Source organism: Macaca nemestrina, chromosome 4 (assembly GCF_043159975.1).
Source record: "Macaca nemestrina isolate mMacNem1 chromosome 4, mMacNem.hap1, whole genome shotgun sequence".
Taxonomy (NCBI): domain Eukaryota; kingdom Metazoa; phylum Chordata; class Mammalia; order Primates; family Cercopithecidae; genus Macaca; species Macaca nemestrina.
The window spans coordinates 161,067,967-161,087,348 of record NC_092128.1 but is presented as its reverse complement, the minus strand read 5'-3'; the positions used below and the strand labels follow the sequence as shown (position 1 = coordinate 161,087,348).

Here is a 19,382-nt window from a genome sequence, read left to right as displayed (position 1 = left end):
GATGATAACTATAGAGAATTTCAAAGACATTTAACATGAATTAAACACAAATAAGTTGAAGATGGCTGACTTTTTCCTCTTATATCATCTTTTGCTTTGCAGAAATGGCAGCATTATAGTCACATTTGAACTTTTCTTTGCCCAGTGGGTGTCAGATGAAAATGTAAAAGAAGAACTGATTCAAGGCGTTGAAGCAAATAAATCCAGCCAACTGGTCACTTTCCATATTGATTTGAACAGCGTTGATATCCTAGGTATCTGTGAACATTATTTGATTTCTTTGAATCATTAAGCTATGAAATTAAAATTCTAGCAATATACCAGGGAGGAAGTGGAATCATGCTTGACCTTAGGAACATGTCTTATTGCCTGAGGTGACACATTTACATGAGAAAAGTAAAATCTGAAGAAACCATATTTGAAGAAACTTAACAATGAGAAAAAGTTTATAAAATATCAAATACCAAGGAGATTCTGACAGTGTTGGCATGCATAGAAGTTTGTGGGTCTTATGCATTCTTTGCACTGGTCAAGCACACCCTAACTTCAGGAACTCTCTCTAGACATTGTTAGATTGTAAAATCCAGTGGCAAGGTCCGATCTCTAATTGAGAAGCTAAAAAAAGAAGAAAAAAGTAGAGTCAATGAGTTTGATCCTTTCCAGTTACTTATTTATAAAAATTAAATATTTATTTTAAAATGATAAATAATTTTAACGTAAGAGTAAACCAAAAAAGAATATGGAACATCAAAAATAACAAAAAACATGTTTATAAATGCTTAGATTGTTCCAAATTTTCAATTCTAACTATCCTTCTTTCAATTCAATTCAACAAACACGGTGTCCTTATTGAGTACTGTTGAGAACAGTAGTAATTTGCCAAGGTCATCTAGATTCAATCCCTTACTCGTAAACCTTGGGACTAAATACATTTTGGAATTCAGAAATGTTTGGATGTTAGAAAGTTAGCCAATACATAAATAGCTACACTGAGGGAAATAAAGAGAAGCTCTAAATAGCCTAACTATTCAACAAGTTCAACTAGTTTTGCTACAATATGAGATCAGTCAGTATATTTGCCTCTAAATCAAATACAAAAAAAAAAAAAAAGCAGGAGTTTTGTTTGTTTAATTTGTAATAGTAGATATGAGATTGTGGATCTCTAGGTGCTTCTCTTCAGAGCGTTGTTTCATCAAGTATAGTTTCGTTTTTCACTGAGTCTCCCGCAACATCCTGCAGCTCCTGTTCAGCAAGAAGATAAATTCTTAGTCCTTCCTCTACCAATGGTTTGGACCCATGTCACAGCTGTTTGAGCAGAGACTGTCAATTTTGAATCTTTGATTCAGACGAGCTGAAAACTACTACTGGCTATTATTAGCTAGAACAGGTGGTTTACCTATCAACATTTTTGCTCTCCACATTAATCCTCTTATGTGATGTCATTACTATCCCCAAATCAGGGAGAAGACCAAAACACAGATACTTTTGGTAAACGACCTTTTCCATATAATCATTTAGACTTAGGCATTCTGACCTCTGTGGTCTGATCCTGATGTCTGTGCTCTTAACCTTTATACTAGTTTGTTTGTAATGTTTTTACCTTTGAACAATTTTAATTGATTGTTTTCATGGTCATTTTTCTTTTTTGGCATGGAAAAATAAATACTTTCATTTTTCATTTTTTAACTTTTAAGTTCAGGGTACAGCACAGGTTTCTTATATAGGTAAACTTGCGTCATGGGAGTTTCTTGTACAGATTATTTTATCACCCAGTTATTAAGCCTAGTACCCATTAGTTATTTCTCCTCATTCTCTGCCTTCTCCCACCCCCTATCCCAATAGGCCCCAAAGTTGTCATCTTACTATCTCTATTTGAATGTGCATTGGTTTCTGATAGCCTGTTCTGGCAAGCGAATTGACAGATATGCTGAAACTTATTTTCATGATTTCCTATATTTGGATCATCTGAGGAAACAGAGTTTGTGATTTTTAAAATTATATGTTTATTCAATGAAACCATATCCTTTGAGTTAATTTAGAATTAGTATCACAAGCGTAATAAACTGTATTACAACATCAGCCCAAGAATATTCTCAACAAGTAGAAGTTACATTTAATTTGTTGAATTGTGTTAAAACACATTTATAAACATGGTACCAAGCTTAATTATAGGTATTTCAGTTTAATATCCATTTGTATCATGTGAATTTTCAAATTTATAAAGTTTTAAAATTAGTTAAGAATTACATAGATATCTTGAATTTTTGTATAATGTACTGTCAAACGTAATAAAAATTAAACCATATTCTTATGAAAAGTCACATAAATTTTATCTTCAGTGTCAACACTCTACCATGTATCATTTACAAAACTTCAATAGGTTTTATAGAACCAACACAATTCAAAAATGATGAAATGCTGAAATAAACTAGTTAGTAGAAAAGAATATATTTCTTAGCCTACTTATCATCAATATAGTTTTGAATAAAAACAAATTCACCACATGATGATTTTTCATGAGATATGCTTTGATTTCCTTTATATCTTGCATAGGTGAGTCTATACTTTTAAAACTATTAAACATGTTAAAGTTTGAAGAAAATTGCCAGCTTTTGTCTTTTATGTGCAAAGCACTTTTTACTTGTATACCATTTAGTTCCAAGAAAATATTAATTATGTGAAAGATTGTTTTGCAATTGTTACCTTCATATGTTTTAGTGTAAAACAAGGGGTTCTAGGTATGCCAAGATTGGTGCATCATGTTATATTAGTTGGCTAAAATGTAAATTATTCTATGTAACTATGATTAATAAATAGATATCTTTCTTAGAAAAAAAAAAGCAAACTTTTTGCATAAGTAAGTTGTATAGAGAGAATATGCAGACTCTGGAAATTTATCAAATGTATTGCAACCAAATAACAAATAGGAAGATTTAGCATGGGAGAGTATAAAATAGGAACTCCAAAGGATCAGATGTCCTTTGAATGAATATTCAAGTTGTACTCAATGTTTTGTAATGTATTTATATCATAAACCCATGTGTCAAATCAACTTGACTTTATTCCAGCATCTTTGGAGAATTTCTCTACAGTAAGCCCTGCAACAACTTCAGGTCAGTGTTTATGGCACTTTTTAAAATATAACTTAGGGATCATCAAACTCTATGACCTAGGAAAATACACATTTTTTTCTTGCAGCTATTTCTGAGGCATTTAGTCTTCATATCAAGTTATAAGAAGCTTATATTGGTTAGGAATAACATAGTTCGTAATATTATAATGTTCCTAATGCCTCATCACTTATGCCAAGGATATACATTTCCAATTTCAATGTTCCTTTCATATTTTAAAATTTATATACATATATATGAGAGACATATGAGTGTGTGTGTGTGTGTGTAAAATGTCTCCATAAACAGCTCCAATCGTGGTGCCTTGGTGATGAAGCTATGGCACTGGTGAGGTCACTAAGGGTGAGATAAAGAAAGATCACTTTCAGAGTATATTTCACTTTGGAAAGGAGAATCCAGGCTTTATGTTAACTACTCTATTCCAGCATTTTCTTCACCCCATCTTTCGAACTACAATTACAAAACTTCATAGTTACAAAACTATGAAGATTTTACTTTTGGTATAATAATCATGACCATTTTTATAATATTTGAAGTCTTATTTTTTAAGCCATCCTCTTTAGCCCAGGTACTATATTTTACAAACGTTACCTATTTCAATTATTACAGTGATTTTGTACAGAGGTCATAATATTTTTCTATTTGAAAGAATAAATTAAATAATAAGTAACATGCCCAGGGTCACACAGCTACTAAGTGTTAAACTCAGAAATCAAAAGCAGTTCCTTCTGATTCCAAAGCCCATGGTCTAAGCATATCCCATGCTTCTCTTTCATATACCATCAACTTAACCTGGAACATTTACGTCTATGGTCATTATGAGATTAATGAATACTCGTATTTAGTTATTGATCATTGAATAACCTTGTCTTCTTTAGTTAGAAAATAAAAGATGAGTTAAAAATCTAAAAACCTCTGCTCTACAACTCTAAAAACATCAAAAACACAAAAGATTTATTCTTTTTTTTTTTTTTTTTTTTTTGAGACGGAGTCTCGCTCTGTCGCCCAGGCTGGAGTGCAGTGGCGCGATCTCGGCTCACTGCAAGCTCCGCCTCCCGGGTTCACGCCATTCTCCTGCCTCAGCCTCCCGAGTAGCTGGGACTACAGGCGCCCACAACGGCGCCCGGCTAATTTTTTGTATTTTTAGTAGAGACGGGGTTTCACCGTGGTCTCGATCTCCTGACCTTGTGATCCACCCGCCTCGGCCTCCCAAAGTGCTGGGATTACAGGCGTGAGCCACCGCGCCCAGCCAAAAGATTTATTCTTAAATCCAAATACAAATGACATACTTCTAAATGAATAAACACTAATAATTCATAATAACTTTTACAATTCTTAGGTTAATTATTATACAGAATGCATATACAATAAATTCCTGGTAATTAGTTTAAAATATGTAATAATTATTTTAATATAATTTATTTTTCAGGCAAACTAACAACCACCAGTCATCTGGCAACTCCAGGTCAGTTTTAATAATATTTTTTTTTTGAAAGAAAGTTTTCACTTACATTTTATTTTAGGCCCCTGAGAAGTCTATGATGCCTTAGCAATAAATATTGCACCTATTTTATAGACAAGAAGCCAAGAGTATAAAAGTTTGCAGTTTTAGCCCTGGATTTCACCAAAGTAAACAATATATTTAGGGCTAATGCCTGAGTTGTCAGATTTCACTTTTATCCTCTGTCTATTATTAACATAACTGTGATTATCTAGTGATAAGAATGTCACCCATAGGATCAAAAGGTTTTAAACTAAGGAAGCAGATTTTATCAGATATTATGATTTTTTTTCCTTTGATTATTCTCTCTGCATACAAGTTAGACATGCTTGCTTTCTCCTGTTAACACAGTACTTGTTGCCAAAGCAGAACCAAAGTAGCCTTGGATTCATTCATTCAAGAATTTTAAGTATCTACTTTGTGTCCACTCTCAGTATGTATCTTTGGTGTGCCAATTTCTCTGCATTTCTAAGAATTGTCTGCTGTGCTTCTGTCAATCAACTAAAATACCTTCTCTGGTCCTGACTTAATCTTCGTATAAAAATGTCCTGGGTGCGTCACTAATCCCTTTAAGCAAATTAAATAAAGGCAATATTGTAGATCTTCATATAGCTCCCAATAATACCACTACCATGTTATACTATTAAAATTTACATAAATATTGTATACATAGAGGGAAAACATTTGTAAAATTATAAAAGCCATTCTTAGCAAGGATAAAGAATTCTTGCATAAAAATTGTTGGTGTAATATTTGAAAAGCAAAGCAATACATAAATCAATCAAAATGCTTTAGGAAACAAGCCGTCACAATTCTAAAACCCATGAAGATCTATTATGATAGCATAAGCCTGTCTGCAGTTGTGTTAGGTTATATCCAAACAGCAGCACAACATATTGACAAAAAAAAAAAAAAAGCCTGCCACTGAGCCCACATTCCTGTCTCTAATGTGGAAAATTATTTACAGCCTCTCAAATCCTCTCCCAACACTCTTTGAACAAATGCTTTTGGGATTGATAATGGCTAATTCTTTTGCTTTCAAAGTAAACTGAATAAGTAAGATAAATATATTTTGAAAACTACGTTCCTAAAACCTTGAAAGTCAGTAACAAGTATCCAAATTAAGGCCATTTTTCTATTTGTTTAGAGGTTCATCAAATGATTAATTCAAAGTCGTTAGGGCCCTCTTAGTTGTATAAAATGTCCTAATAGTAATATGTAGAATGTATTAGGTAGAAATAGTGTTTTAAATAAAGCAAGAAAGCACTGGACTTAAAAGAAGGTTTTCTCCTTTACTATTCTGAAGACATACCTCTTAAAAATGTAAAGAATTGGCTGAAACATCTGCCCAATTTCCTCTGAGCAAAGAAGGAAATGATGAATGAGGGGTCAGAGAGCATGGGAACGTGTGCCAGCCATATTTTTCTTTCCTGGTCAGTGGAGCAGAAATCTTCTTTTCTACATGTGAACACAGAAATGGGGGGCAGTGTACACTTAACTCTGTCTTTCACATTTTGTATAATTGATAGTCAAAATAAAGATCAAAATGTAACATAAATTCTCAATCACTAAAAAGACATGGGTGAATTCACGCATTACCTAATTTCAACAATATGTATATGTATGTGGCAAGCTATCTAGCCTATTTGAACTTTATAAATTATCTGAAAAGTAGATTCAAATACATTTCTTAGAGGATGATCAGGAGAATGGAAAGAGAGATAATACAGATACCCACTGTACCGTGGTCAGTATGGTGACTCCCACAAAGGAGCAGGAGGAACACCACCAATATTAGATCCCTACTCCTTCCGCCTTCTGAGTTTGATGAAACAGAATCGAACAAAACAACTATTTGGATACTTTATTTAAAAGATTCACAAAAAACCCTAAATTTAAGACAAGATTATTATACTGGGTAATGCTCATTTTGATCTGAACTTTTATTTCTCCAAAAACACTTTGTTTCTAAACATTTCCTGTTATCAGAGACTGTATTGGATTACCTTAATCAATTCTCAAAGTATTATTATAAGGTAAGTAGGTGGTGAAATGTCATATTCTTTTTCTTTTAAGTGAATCCATGTACTACATGAGTGCCCAATCCTCCTTGCCGTTTATTCCTCTCATATGGCAAGATACTATGTATTTATAGAGGGGAATGAGGCAATTAAACGTGAAAACTGCATTTTCCAAGCAGTAATTTATTATGAATATGACTTTCAGGGATTTTAAGTTTATTCTCATTTTTATATGCCTGGAAGGCAGAGTTTGAGAAAAATCAACAGATGCATGCATCATATACCTGATATTAGTACTGTTATAAATTCTGCCAAAGACAATTTTTTGTGATAATGGTACAAAGTTCATGAGGATTATGCTCTATCATTCAACTGCTTTTGTTGCCGATGACCTGTCAGTTTTACTAACCCAGTTAGAACATTAGCGGCGAAGGACTGGAACTGAGGTGACATTACACAGATTAATTTCTGGAGGGCTACAGAGTGCCTAGAGCGGGTGTTTTGGCAATTGCTCCCATGTTTGAGGGATTTCTAGACGACAGCTTGTTCTAGTCCTATGTTACTTACTGTGTAGGCAATAGCTGCAGAAAACAAAAGTTTCACTATCAGGGTCTTTCTCCGTCTCATAAAGTATGTAATCTTGCTACCAGTCCACTGTGTGAAAGAGTTTGAGGACTGAAGAAAAAGAATAATTGGTTGATTTAGTGAAAAACATGAAATTGGGCCAAAACAACCTAAGGTAGAATGATGTTCCCCGATTTAATTACTTTAAGACTGAGATGCAGAGATTTTATCTGATACCAAATGTATGGTGACTTTAAGAATTGCTCTTTTTTTACACTTGAGAAAACAACATTTATGTATTACTAAGCACTCTCCTCTGACTTAAGACATTCCTACTCACATGGTATCAAGACTACTAAAGAATCTTTCTACCAATAATTTCATTTGGATTGAAAAGCCACAGTCTTGCTTAAAATAAAATTTAAAGAAAACCTAAATTTGTTCTATACAGTAAATGAGAATTTCTGTAAGTTGATATCTATTTTCCAATATAGCACAGTGAAATAAAACTGGTCTCTAAAGGCAAACATTCATGGATGAAGATTCTGCTTCTCCTATGGAGTAAGCTATCAGGATCTTGGGCTTAATTTGTCTTAACCAGTTTTGGCCACCAAGTACTATTATCCCTTTTCAAACTGTAGGGACAATAAAAATCTGTGATTTCCAAACTATGGTTTCAATTTATCCTGTTGTATGTAACATCTCTTACAAATTATTTGGAAGGCAAAAAATAATGGATTTTAGTCTTTTTACTCTCCACGATGCCTAGCACAGAACCTGCTCTCAGTAGGCACAGGAGGCTCCTAGTGTCAAATCACTGGAAATTGTTTGGGCATTGGATCACTCTGAAATAATCCTCTCTGAGTGTATACTGAATTTTTCATGTTACAAATACAAACGATTAATTAAAGCCTTCTATTTGCAGAACTGCAATATAATTCACTGGTGTGTTTTCATAATATGTCAAAAGTTAGTGTCCTGAAGGTAAAATACCACATAGATTACAGAAAACAAGTGCACTTTTCCCCACTGAGTTAATAATGCCTAGTATTAAGGAAATTTGATTAGTTTTTAATAAATGAAACCAATTATTCTCTTTGTTTTCTTTAACTAGAATTGATAAACTCCTTTCCTAAAAATTTTCTGTTGGGAAGCACAATTTGGTACAGACTTCTTTAAAAAAAGAAATATTAGAACAAAAATTAAGCAATGAAATGCAAACCAAGTAATACTCAAGTCAAGAACTCTAGTTTGAGAGTGCAAACCCATTTAAACTAAACTGGCATCTGGCTAGGTGTAACAGCTAATGTTTTAATGGATTTTTGTTAGAAATTGTAATCATATATATTCATGTAGGAAATGAAAGAGAGAGAGAGAAGAGTCAGTAAAAATATAATTTGACAAAAATTTAAAAACTCACTACCATTGTATAAGAATGACATTCACATTTTTCATATTAGTTTTAATATGGGAAACTTCTGTTTCCTCATGGACCAAGTCAGTTGAAGAGTGCTTATGAAACAGTCTGGAGAGAGCCAGAGTGCAATTTAAGGGTACCTCATATTCCAACTTAAATTCAAAATACTTCAAACTAGACTCAGTTTATAACCCCACAATTTGTTCATCTCGTAATCACTACTGCAACTAATGGTCATTAGTAACCCAACTGGTCTCTTCAGTAATTCAACTGAATTACTTAGCATCCCGTTCTCCACCTTCACTAATCTTGTTCAGAAGCACACGTGGTCACTGAAGCTCATCAATTTCACCTGTAAAGTAGCAAGTGAGTCCATGGCCCATCTCCTCTGCCATTGTGAGACTTCTGCTCTCATCTTTCTTTTTTTTTTTTTTTTTTTTTTTGAGACGGAGTCTCGCTCTGTCGCCCGGGCTGGAGTGCAGTGGCCGGATCTCAGCTCACTGCAAGCTCCGCTCCGCCTCCCGGGTTTACGCCATTCTCCTGCCTCAGCCTCCCGAGTAGCTGGGACTACAGGCGCCCGCCACCTCGCCCGGCTAGTTTTTTGTATTTTTTTTAGTAGAGACGGGGTCTGCTCTCATCTTTCATGCGGACCCTTGAAACAGCTTCTCGAGTCGTCCTATTCAAGTGATGTTTCACATATTTCACATGGTCCAACAATTGCCTTTAGGAAACATGGACTGGTCATATTGCAGATAGATGTAAAATGTTTCAGTGCCATCGCCTATTGAAAAATATCTCTAATACTTAACAAAGATGAAAAGGTTCGCTAGACTCTGGTACCAAACTCCTTCCTGCTATGCCTTCCATAAACATCCCACTGCCTAGGTTAATGAGACTCATCTGTTTCTCATATATTGATGTACTCCTGACACATCACTAAATACATTCTATATCTCTCTCCTCCTGGTGCATTTCTAGGTATACATCAAAAGCTAATTTAAATATGACCGTTTCTGTAAAAATGTCTTTAATTCTTGCCTTAGAAGGAAACTAATTGCTTAAACTTTGATGCTCCCATAGCACTTTTTAAATCTCTCTGTTTAAAATATAATTTGTAAATAAATAAGTTCCCCCACTGAACTTCAAGCTTCATAAAAAGAGAGAGGCTCTGACTTACTCATTCTTTTATCTCCGTCTCTTAAAATTCCATGACAAAAATGTGTACAAAATAAATACTTGTGGGGTCAATAAATGATTATTCATGAGATCAATCGAGTCCAATTGGTATCGCTTGTTGGTATGGTTTTGGGGTCCGATCTAGAGTTCAACAGATATTGAACAGAGACGCGATGCATCAGGAACTGAAGCTCCCATGAGAAGCGTTAGGACAGCCAAAGTGATATATGTTCGTAGCTATATCCCAAATTCGTCTTTGAAATGTTGAATACTTGGAATTCTATTAGCTACTCGTAAAATAAGACATTTTTAAGTATAGTGCTTTCTTTGGTTTATGTATTTATAAAGCACGTATGAGATTCTATCAAATATTATGCCTTTTCTGGATTAACAACTCAATGGTTAAGGACTTTTGATGAATAGCTCTTAAATATCAACAAATATATGCCTTTGAGTTTATTAAATAATATTTGTATTATTATTTATTGTTTTCCTACATGGGAGTACTCTGTCATTTGAGAATGGCTTTGATCTTTACTCTGTCCTATAGTTTTAGATGTTGGGTGTTCCATGAATTTCCCATTGGTTTATATTCATTTTAATTACAGCCAGTTGCACATGTCTAATTTAGTTGTATGTAAACTCAGCAAAAATGTACAAATGTTTTTAGTTAAGAAATAACTTAGTAGGTTCATTGACACGGGCATTTTTACTTTTCCAATTAATTTTATAGAGCGGAAGGAGAAATTTCAGATTTTCATATTTTTAAAACCCAGCAGATGGCAGTAGAGTTCTGGCTTTAAGATTAAGAACACTAACCAAAAAGAAAACAAAAATGCTGATGAGTTAAAGATCTCCAAAACTTTGCACCATCATTGTTATTATATTCAGAGGCAAAAGTATTCAAATTTCCACATTGGCCTAAAATTTTTTTAAAAGTCTTTATCTTGTAGGCATATAAGAGTATGTCTTATTTTCGGAATTGCTCTTAAATTTTCCAAGTTAATTTCTAGAAGTAAAATGTGTTTCTTGGTGCATCTCTAGACTTAAGTTGATGAAAGTGGGGCAAGTGAAGGACAAGGCAGGCTGAGAGGTGCACATTGTTCGGATCCCCTCCAGAAGATGGCACGAAACCCTGCAGGGGTGTGTTTACAGTGTACCCCCTAAGAATCTCTGACCCCAAGAACAAAGAGATACTGAACAGAAATAGCCATTAGGTTTCTTCATTGTTCAATGTCACAATGCACTGGGAATTTTAAGTGTTTCTCTTACTTTAAAATGACTTCGGTTGGTAAATGTACTCTACGGAATGGAAACCTTGACTTAAGACACTATATTTTCAAATAATAAGCTTATGAGTAAATGAAGTGGCTGCTAGATGTTGCAGATGATGATAAGCTTTCCAAAATTGCCCCTCATGAAATTTCAAAATTTAAAATGCTCTAATTTTACAAATGATTGATTTACAAATGAAATAAATATTCCTATGGCAGTTGAAGAATATACTTATAAGTAAGAACCCCAGTGGCAAAAAGGCCTATTAAATATTTAAACATTGTACATATCTCATCAGTTGGAAATTAATTTCCATTGTTTTTTAAAGGAAATGTCTCAGTAGAGTGCCCTCCTGGTTCAAGTCCTTGTGCTGACACTCTAACGTGTATAAAAGCTGATTTATTTTGTGATGGAGAAGTAAACTGTCCAGACGGTTCTGATGAAGACAATAAAATGTGTGGTAAGTTCTCCCCACTACTCTCTCTCCTTCTGTTTTATCCTCCTTCACTGTAGACACACAAACACACACACACACCCACACACACACACACATACACATTCTAATCTCAAATACCTGAAACTACTGAAGAATGAGCTATTTAAATAGCTATTTTATAGTATAATACAAAATCTAAAAATAATTGTATTAATATTTTCCTAAACTTTATAAATAATATTAAACTTATTAATTAATTAAACAGAATTCCATTTGATCACTACAGAAAGGAAGATGTGATTAACAGTGTCTGTCATAAATGTGGGGATGGGTGATGCTAAATTTTCATCTCTTCTCTATGTTAAGCTAATCCAAACTATTATTAATCTGACTTATTCGATAGACATTCTCACTTCTTACTAATGGTTTTCATGTTTTTTCACTATCATATCGGTCTTTTTCTTTCAACATTTTAACAGTACCTAACTCAATGAGCATCCATATTAAAATTTTGACTGTTGCTTTTATTTGCCTCTTGTAGTTCTATAAATAATAGAAATAAGATATGAATAAGAACTTAATGCCTCATAAGTAAAACTTCTGTGTTTCATTTGTATATTTTGGCATTTTTTGAGTGTTAATGACAATAACGTTATTTTACTATTATTATTATTATTATTATTAGGCACTTAAGTAGTAGTTACCATATACCAAGCATGACTCTAGTTGATTTAAACTACATGTTTACTCTTTGGCTTATTTCTTCATGTTATAGCTGGATTCCACTTAGGAAAGTTTACTAGAAAGCAGCATCTAAATAGGTAATTTATTTTTGTGTGCAACACATTTAAGAAGATTTCCACATAGAACTATAATAGTTCTCCCTTATTAGTGGTTTCCACAGTTTCAACTACCTACTGTCAACCACAGGGCACAACAGTAAATGGAAAATTCCAGAAATAAACAATGTATAAGTATAAAGTTGCACATCATTCTGAGTATTGTTATAATTGTTCTATTTTATTAGTGATTATTGCTGTTAATCTCCTATGGTGGGTGTGTATGTGTAAGAAAAAAAACATAGTAGATATAGGGTTCAGTGCTATCCATGGTTCAGGCATCCACTGCAGGTGTTAGAATATATCCCCTGTGGATAAGGGGAGACTGCTGACTTTGGATAAGTCTAACTGATATTTTGTTTTATTTAACAGAAAGTATTAACTGCACATTTTTTGGTATGGCTTATAATTAGTTTTAAAACTATCAGTACAATTAGTGCCCAAAGTGTGTTACAGACCGTAGTTACTATTTGCTATACTTTTCTATTATTTGTTATACTTTTCTCATCTTGCTTGACAGTAATTAAAGACGAGTATTCCAATAACGATGAAAGTTTTCAAAGCTACCTATCCACTCAGCACACATTTTAAAAGCCAGGCAGTTAGTCTGTTTCCCAGTACCAACTCAACGAAAGGCAGCTCCACTACAGAGACTCCCACTAAGCAATCCCAATGCAAATGTTCTTGGATAAAATTCAGACCTTTAAAGTTTAACTACACACTCTGAGGTGCACTCAGAACATGTTGGAAGAAAGTGCAGGCTACAGAATATTTTTAAATCTGTTTTATATAACTAAGTTACTCAAAGAAGAAGAAAGCAATGTTCTTGCTTTGCTCTGGCTTTCAGGCATTTTCCAAAATCTTTTCAGGGAGAATATGATACAAGTGTGCCATCATGAGGTAACAAAGGTGATGTTGATTTCTGTTTCAAAAACAATAGTGTACATCAACTTAAACACATGGCTTTAAGCCAATATAATGATGATCAATATCCTTAAATAGAGGAAAAGGCGTAACTACCAAAATACATGAATCAAATATTGAAAAACGTATGCACCTATTATTTTGTTATTATGCTCGTGGTATTCATAATTTTCATGATGAACTAATATCAGTGCATATAAAAAAACCACAGGAATATCATGCAAGTGTGATAATTTGTCCTAAAATAAGTTTTAATGCTATGAATCATTTTTCTGAGCCACTCAAAACTCAGGAGATGAGCCTCAGTATTAGAATGGAAGTAATTATCTAAGTTTGTTTTAAAAATATAGTCGAACTGCATTGTTACTTCTTAGTATCACAAAGATTTTTTTGTTTATTGAACCTTAATAGTGACCAGCCTTTCATGTCACTAACTCTCTCAAGCGTGCACACCGTCACTTTCCATTTTGTTGATTCTCTTTTTTTTGTTGTTTAAAGTAAGTTGTGTCTATTTTGGTAAATAAACTCGAATTATTTGTGGGATACTATTGTTTAAATCAATCAATTAATCTCTTTTTATCCAGAGAGAATTTAAAAGTACAAGTTGCTTTATTCATTTTAAGTTGCTTCATTCATTGACTATGGTGAGCTCACAAGCCTAATGACTTTCAGCACCAGCTCAAACTTCCAGCAGCATTATTTCCACCTGAAAGCCACTGTCCATCAATCTGTATTCACGGAAAAAAATTATAAAATTAATTTAAGATAATTTTTCCAATATGAAGTTGACCTTTACTCTCTCTCTCTCTCTCTCTCTCTCTCTCTCATTGATTTATTTACTTTTATGCTCCAACTGGGAGCTCTAATTCTGGTTTGTGTTATAAATAGAGTCATATTAACGTTGTCTTCCTCATGCAACTTCCTCTTTTAGTCTTTAGTTATTTAGGTTTGCACACTTACAGCTGACTATAGCTGAAACAAGATTTCTTTAAATTGTTTTTGTCTTCTGATTAGAATTACATCAGCAGGAAAGTTCACTTTTTAGCTGACCTATGAAAAGGAAAGATGCTGATTCACAGCCTTTAAGCCAATGCTTAACTCTTTGGAAGTTGGCGAGTGTTCTCATAGTTTGCATGCCTCACGTGTGTATCCATAATAGAGCTTGGTGGCTAAGCATAGATCATGTTTGATTTACATATCCTGGAGATTTCAATGCCATGAGCAGACACAATTAGTGAATATTCAGCCAGCAGAGGGAGCTCTTCATTGGTCCTAAGTGCATACCCTTATGAATTCCATCCCATTACAGGTAACATTTCTGATAATGCAGTAGAATGTCTGCTACTATTTGACAGGCTCATTTATCTTCTACTTAGATTTTTTTTTCTGATGCTGCACTAGAAAGCACTGCACAGTCTAAAAAGTCACAATCCTAAGCACCCAGCCATCCTACTCATCCACCACTGGGTCATATATTTTTTCCTGAAAACCTATCCTGCTTCATTCATGGTCATTTGTACTATTAGGTTCTCCAGAAACATCCTGAAATTAAATGAAAAAAAAGTATAAGAAAGTGCCTTACACAAGCCTCTATCTTGAAATGATAATATTTTGGCATTCTGAGTGTTGCTATTAGAAATAATTCAATACTACTTTAATTTTATTTTAAACACGTTTAGGAATATTCTCTATATTTGCTTGAATGCAGGAATTGACTAGAGCCTCATTAGAGCAGAATTTGACCTGTGGAGTATCCATTCCCACTAAAACTTAGTAACGTGACAGAATACTGCACAGGAAAATTGATCATATTCTTTAGGGCATGCTAAATACTATGACAAACAATCTTAACAATTTACGACAATAACAGTTTATTTATCACCTATATCACAGTGCAAGAAAAATGGCGAACGGCTGTGCTCTAGGCATTCAGGATGCCTGCTCCTTACTTGCCACTCTCTCTGCCCCCAGAGTCCTCTACTGGATCCTTTATAACCAGCTGACTGACAAAGGAAGAATGTTACAGATATGTTCAGAAACCATATTTGGAAATAGACACAGCGACTTTTACAATCGTTCATTGGCCAACTCAGTCACATGACCTTATCTGACTGCAAGGGATTTGGGGAAGTGTAGTTTAGTCATGTGCTGAGGAAAGAACTGAAACAGGGTTCGTCAAACGTAGAACCGTCTTTGAAACTAGAGACATAACTCAGCTTTCTGGAAATCATGAATCACATTGTGCAGCACAAAGCTGTTGATACCTTTCCCAAAAAAATGCGTAGTGATTGGAACAATGACTAAAATTTTAACAACTTTACAAACGGGTTTTACGAATTCTTAAAGGGATCTTGTTTTGTTCCCTTTCTCTCTCTCTCTCTCTCTGTCTCTTTTGCGTCCCCATTTGTTCTGGAATATTATTGCAAATGTGATCTATATTCTAACTTTAAGAACATTGAAAAAGATGGAAACCTTTAAAAAGTTTTCTGTTTCTTCTTTTATTTATGCTTTCCCCCCTGCTTTTCAGTTCAAAGAATGGGTGATGTCATTGTGATAGTGATAGATGCACATACATATTGTGATATTAGGCAATATACCACAGTATGCTCTAGAAAAAGATTGCCTGGCTTTCAACTGTTGCTTGTAAGCTAGGAGGCCTTATGGTAGTTACTTAATCCATATATGTCTCAGTTTCCCCCATAACTTCATAGAGTTGTTATAATATTACATTCATACATATATAATAACTTTGGAAAATGACTGGCACATAGTTAACCCTCCGTAAATGTTGGCAGTTATATTTTAGCACTGACAGGATTGAGCGCCCTACCTCATGCACTGATAGGACTGAGCTCCCTACCTCATTGCTTCCTAAGTACTGCAACTCAAATATAAACTTCCCAATAGCAGTAGACTTTACTACACTGCCTACAATCTTTGAGTCCACAATATTTCTCGACAAACTGTAATTTAAAAGCTTTATATATCACATAAAACGCAAGCAATACCATTTTCATTTTTATGGTCTTTGAATCTAAGGCATTAATTGCCCTACTTGTTTGGCATGGTTTACAGTGAAAAACAGAGTTGAGGGTGAGAAAAGAGATTTGCTCTAACAACTAGAAAATTATTTAGCAAGTCATTAAAAAGTCACATATTTTACTATTTATCTTCAACTCATGACAAATGAGCCTTAATTTTCTTTGTTTGTTGCAGCGATTATTATGCATAAGGCAATTCAGTTAACAAACCACTATTTTTCCTTCTTTCCTGTGGTCTGTGCTGGATTGTTCAGAATTTAATCCTTGCTCCTTGACTTTTTTTCTTTTCTTATCTTCTTTCTTTTTTTCTTCTGGGAATCAGGTTGCCAAATCATAAGCTAATGCAATTAATTCTTAGGCCATTGTTTTTAAGCAGACTTTGAATAATAAACTTAAGTTACCAAAGTAAATTTTTATGCACTTCAAAATATATATATGCCAAAAAATAGCAAAAACCCAATAAACACATAAAATTTTTATCAAGATTTCTATTTGCCAATTTTTAATGTAATTATTTTTATGTACATAAAATATTTTGTCATAAAATAGCTTGTATTATGTAATTTGATAGAATCACTTTATAATTTACAATGAGCTTTTTCATAGCTCAGTTTAGAATTAGCTTATTCTAAACACTCAGATTCCAAAAATGGCAAATTAATTTTGACGTATTTCTTTGATTTTTCTATCCTCCGTCAATGTTTCTCCATATGAAGAATTTTTAATCTACGCAGAGAAAAAGAGCACATTGCAGGGGTCATAATTTTAGAATACTGTGTCAACATAACCAAGTAACTAGCTAGAAGGAAAATAATGTAAGAAAGACTAAAAATTGTGAAAATCAAGGTGGATTTTTACATATACTATATATAGCAAGTGTATGAAAAAAACAAAAATCTGTAAGTTATGGCTCCTGGTTCATGCCTTCAAGAAGTTTTTAATCTAGTTGTAATCTATTCAGATATAAATTAAAGGCAACTAATAATACATGACATTAAGGAGGGGTTCATGAAATAAATCTAGGAAAACTAAAAGAGAAAAATGAGTAATTATGGAAAGCAAAAGTCTTAATCAGGAATATTGAATGAAAATATTGAAAATATTGAGCTAGTGATCGCCCAAAGGAGCAAGAGTAATGAAATTTAAAAGATGGACTAAAACAGATTTGTTGGATGGAATTCTATACAGGCCATTAGTACTATCATTTTCCTGGCCTTATTCTAATCTTTTTCAAGAAAACATAGCACTTTGTTCATATATTTGAAATTCACCTAGCTCCAATTTAATTCTAAAAATAAGACCAAAAAAATGACTAGTTATTTGTCTAAACTGGCAGGTTGCAATTCAGATATATTTATTTCCTTGCAAATATGGAAGAATACACTTAAAGTGCAGCTTAGGGAAGTGTGTTTAGAAAGACAATGCTCTCCTGACCATGGTGAAACCCCGTCTCTACTAAAAAATACAAAAAACTAGCCGGGCGTGGTGGCGGGCGCCTGTAGTCCCAGCTACTCGGAAGGCTGAGGCAGGAGAATGGCGTAAACCCGGGAGGCGGAGCTTGCAGTGAGCTGAGATCTGGCCACTGCACTCCAGCCTGGGCGACAGAGCGAGACACCGTCTCAAAAAAAAAAAAAAAGAAAAGAAAGACAATGCTTTTGAACATGGCACAGTGGCTCATGTCTGTAATCCCAACACTTTAGGAGTCCTGGGAGTGCAGATCACCTGAGGTCAGGAGATCGAGACCAGCCTGGCCAACATGGTGAAACCCCATCTCTACTAAAAATACAAAAAGTAGCTGGGCGTGGTGACAGACGCCTGTAATCCCAGCTACTCCTGAGACTGAGGCAGGAGAATCACTTGAACACGGGAGGCAGAGGTTGCAGTGAGCCAAGATGGCACCATTGCATTCTAGCACACACAACAAGAGCGAAACTCCATCTCAAATAAAAAAAAGAAAGAGAGAGAGAGAGAGAAGGAAGGAAGGAAGGAAGGAAGGAAGGAAGGAAGGAAGGAAGGAAGGAAGGAAGGAAGGAAGGAAGGAAGGAAGGAAGGAAGGAAAAAGAAAGAGAGAGAAAGACAGAAGGAGAGAGAAAAAGAAAGAAGAAATAAAGAAAGAGAGAAAGAAAGAAAGAAAGACAGAAAGAAAGAGAAAGAAAGAGAAGAAAGCAAAGAAAGAAAGAATTTTTCTAAAATACTTCAGGATAGGATGTGTACTAGTATTTAAAAATGGCTAATAGGTTTTCAACATGAAATCTTATTATCATTTCAATTTTATAAAATAGCCTTGTACAGATTCTGCCATGAATATTCTGTGAAATGTTTTGCAGCCAATTTGAATCCCAAGATTGTTTTTGTCTAACATTAATTGGCATCGTTTTGCAGCCACAGTTTGTGATGGAAGATTTTTGTTAACTGGATCATCTGGGTCTTTCCAGGCTACTCATTATCCAAAACCTTCTGAATCAAGTGTTGTCTGCCAGTGGATCATACGGTAATACAAGATCTTATGTTTTCTGTTCTTAAGTCATAAAGTGTTTTTCTGATGCAACGTCTTATTGTTTTCAGTACTTTTTTAAAGAATTATTGTTTTCATTAAGTATGAAGCAAAAACCTCCCAACTGAAAAATTGTACCAAAGATTATACTATCATTTTTAACCTTTTACAAAGGCATTCTGTCCTATGAACAATACTGTCTAATAAATGGGGTCATCTCATTGGGTTCTGAAGCAAGTTTATTTTTCTGTGGTGCACATTGATCACGTGCTGCCAGGCAAACAACACACATGTAGGGCGTGTATCATGAGAAGTAGAATTTCACATCACCTGCATTTGTCTATAAAATATATCCTTTCTTATTTCGCCACTGACTTTGTGGAGATCTCTAAAGGTGTGATTCAGTTACAGCAGATTAAGAGCAGGGAACAGCCTCTATGTATGTCTTTCTTGCTATATCTCGAATGACATTTGGATCAGTCAATATATATTTCACCTCCATATTCTTAATTCAATTAACCAATCATGATGATAATCAAAATAATCAGGCTGCTGATAGCTGA

The 19,382-nt window shown here is 34.2% G+C and overlaps 1 protein-coding gene across 2 annotated transcripts in view; it reads left to right on the top strand.

The window, feature by feature from the left end:
• The window catches only part of LOC105498551 (transmembrane serine protease 15), a 136,407-nt gene that overhangs the window by 22,607 nt on the left and 94,418 nt on the right, over nt 1-19,382 (top strand). For both annotated transcript variants that reach the window (XM_071095508.1, XM_071095509.1), the window contains 4 exons: nt 103-254; nt 4,561-4,596; nt 11,414-11,545; nt 18,708-18,816. In XM_071095508.1, coding sequence (XP_070951609.1) covers nt 103-254; nt 4,561-4,596; nt 11,414-11,545; nt 18,708-18,816 — 429 coding nt within the window. The remainder of the gene's footprint in view (nt 1-102; nt 255-4,560; nt 4,597-11,413; nt 11,546-18,707; nt 18,817-19,382) is intronic.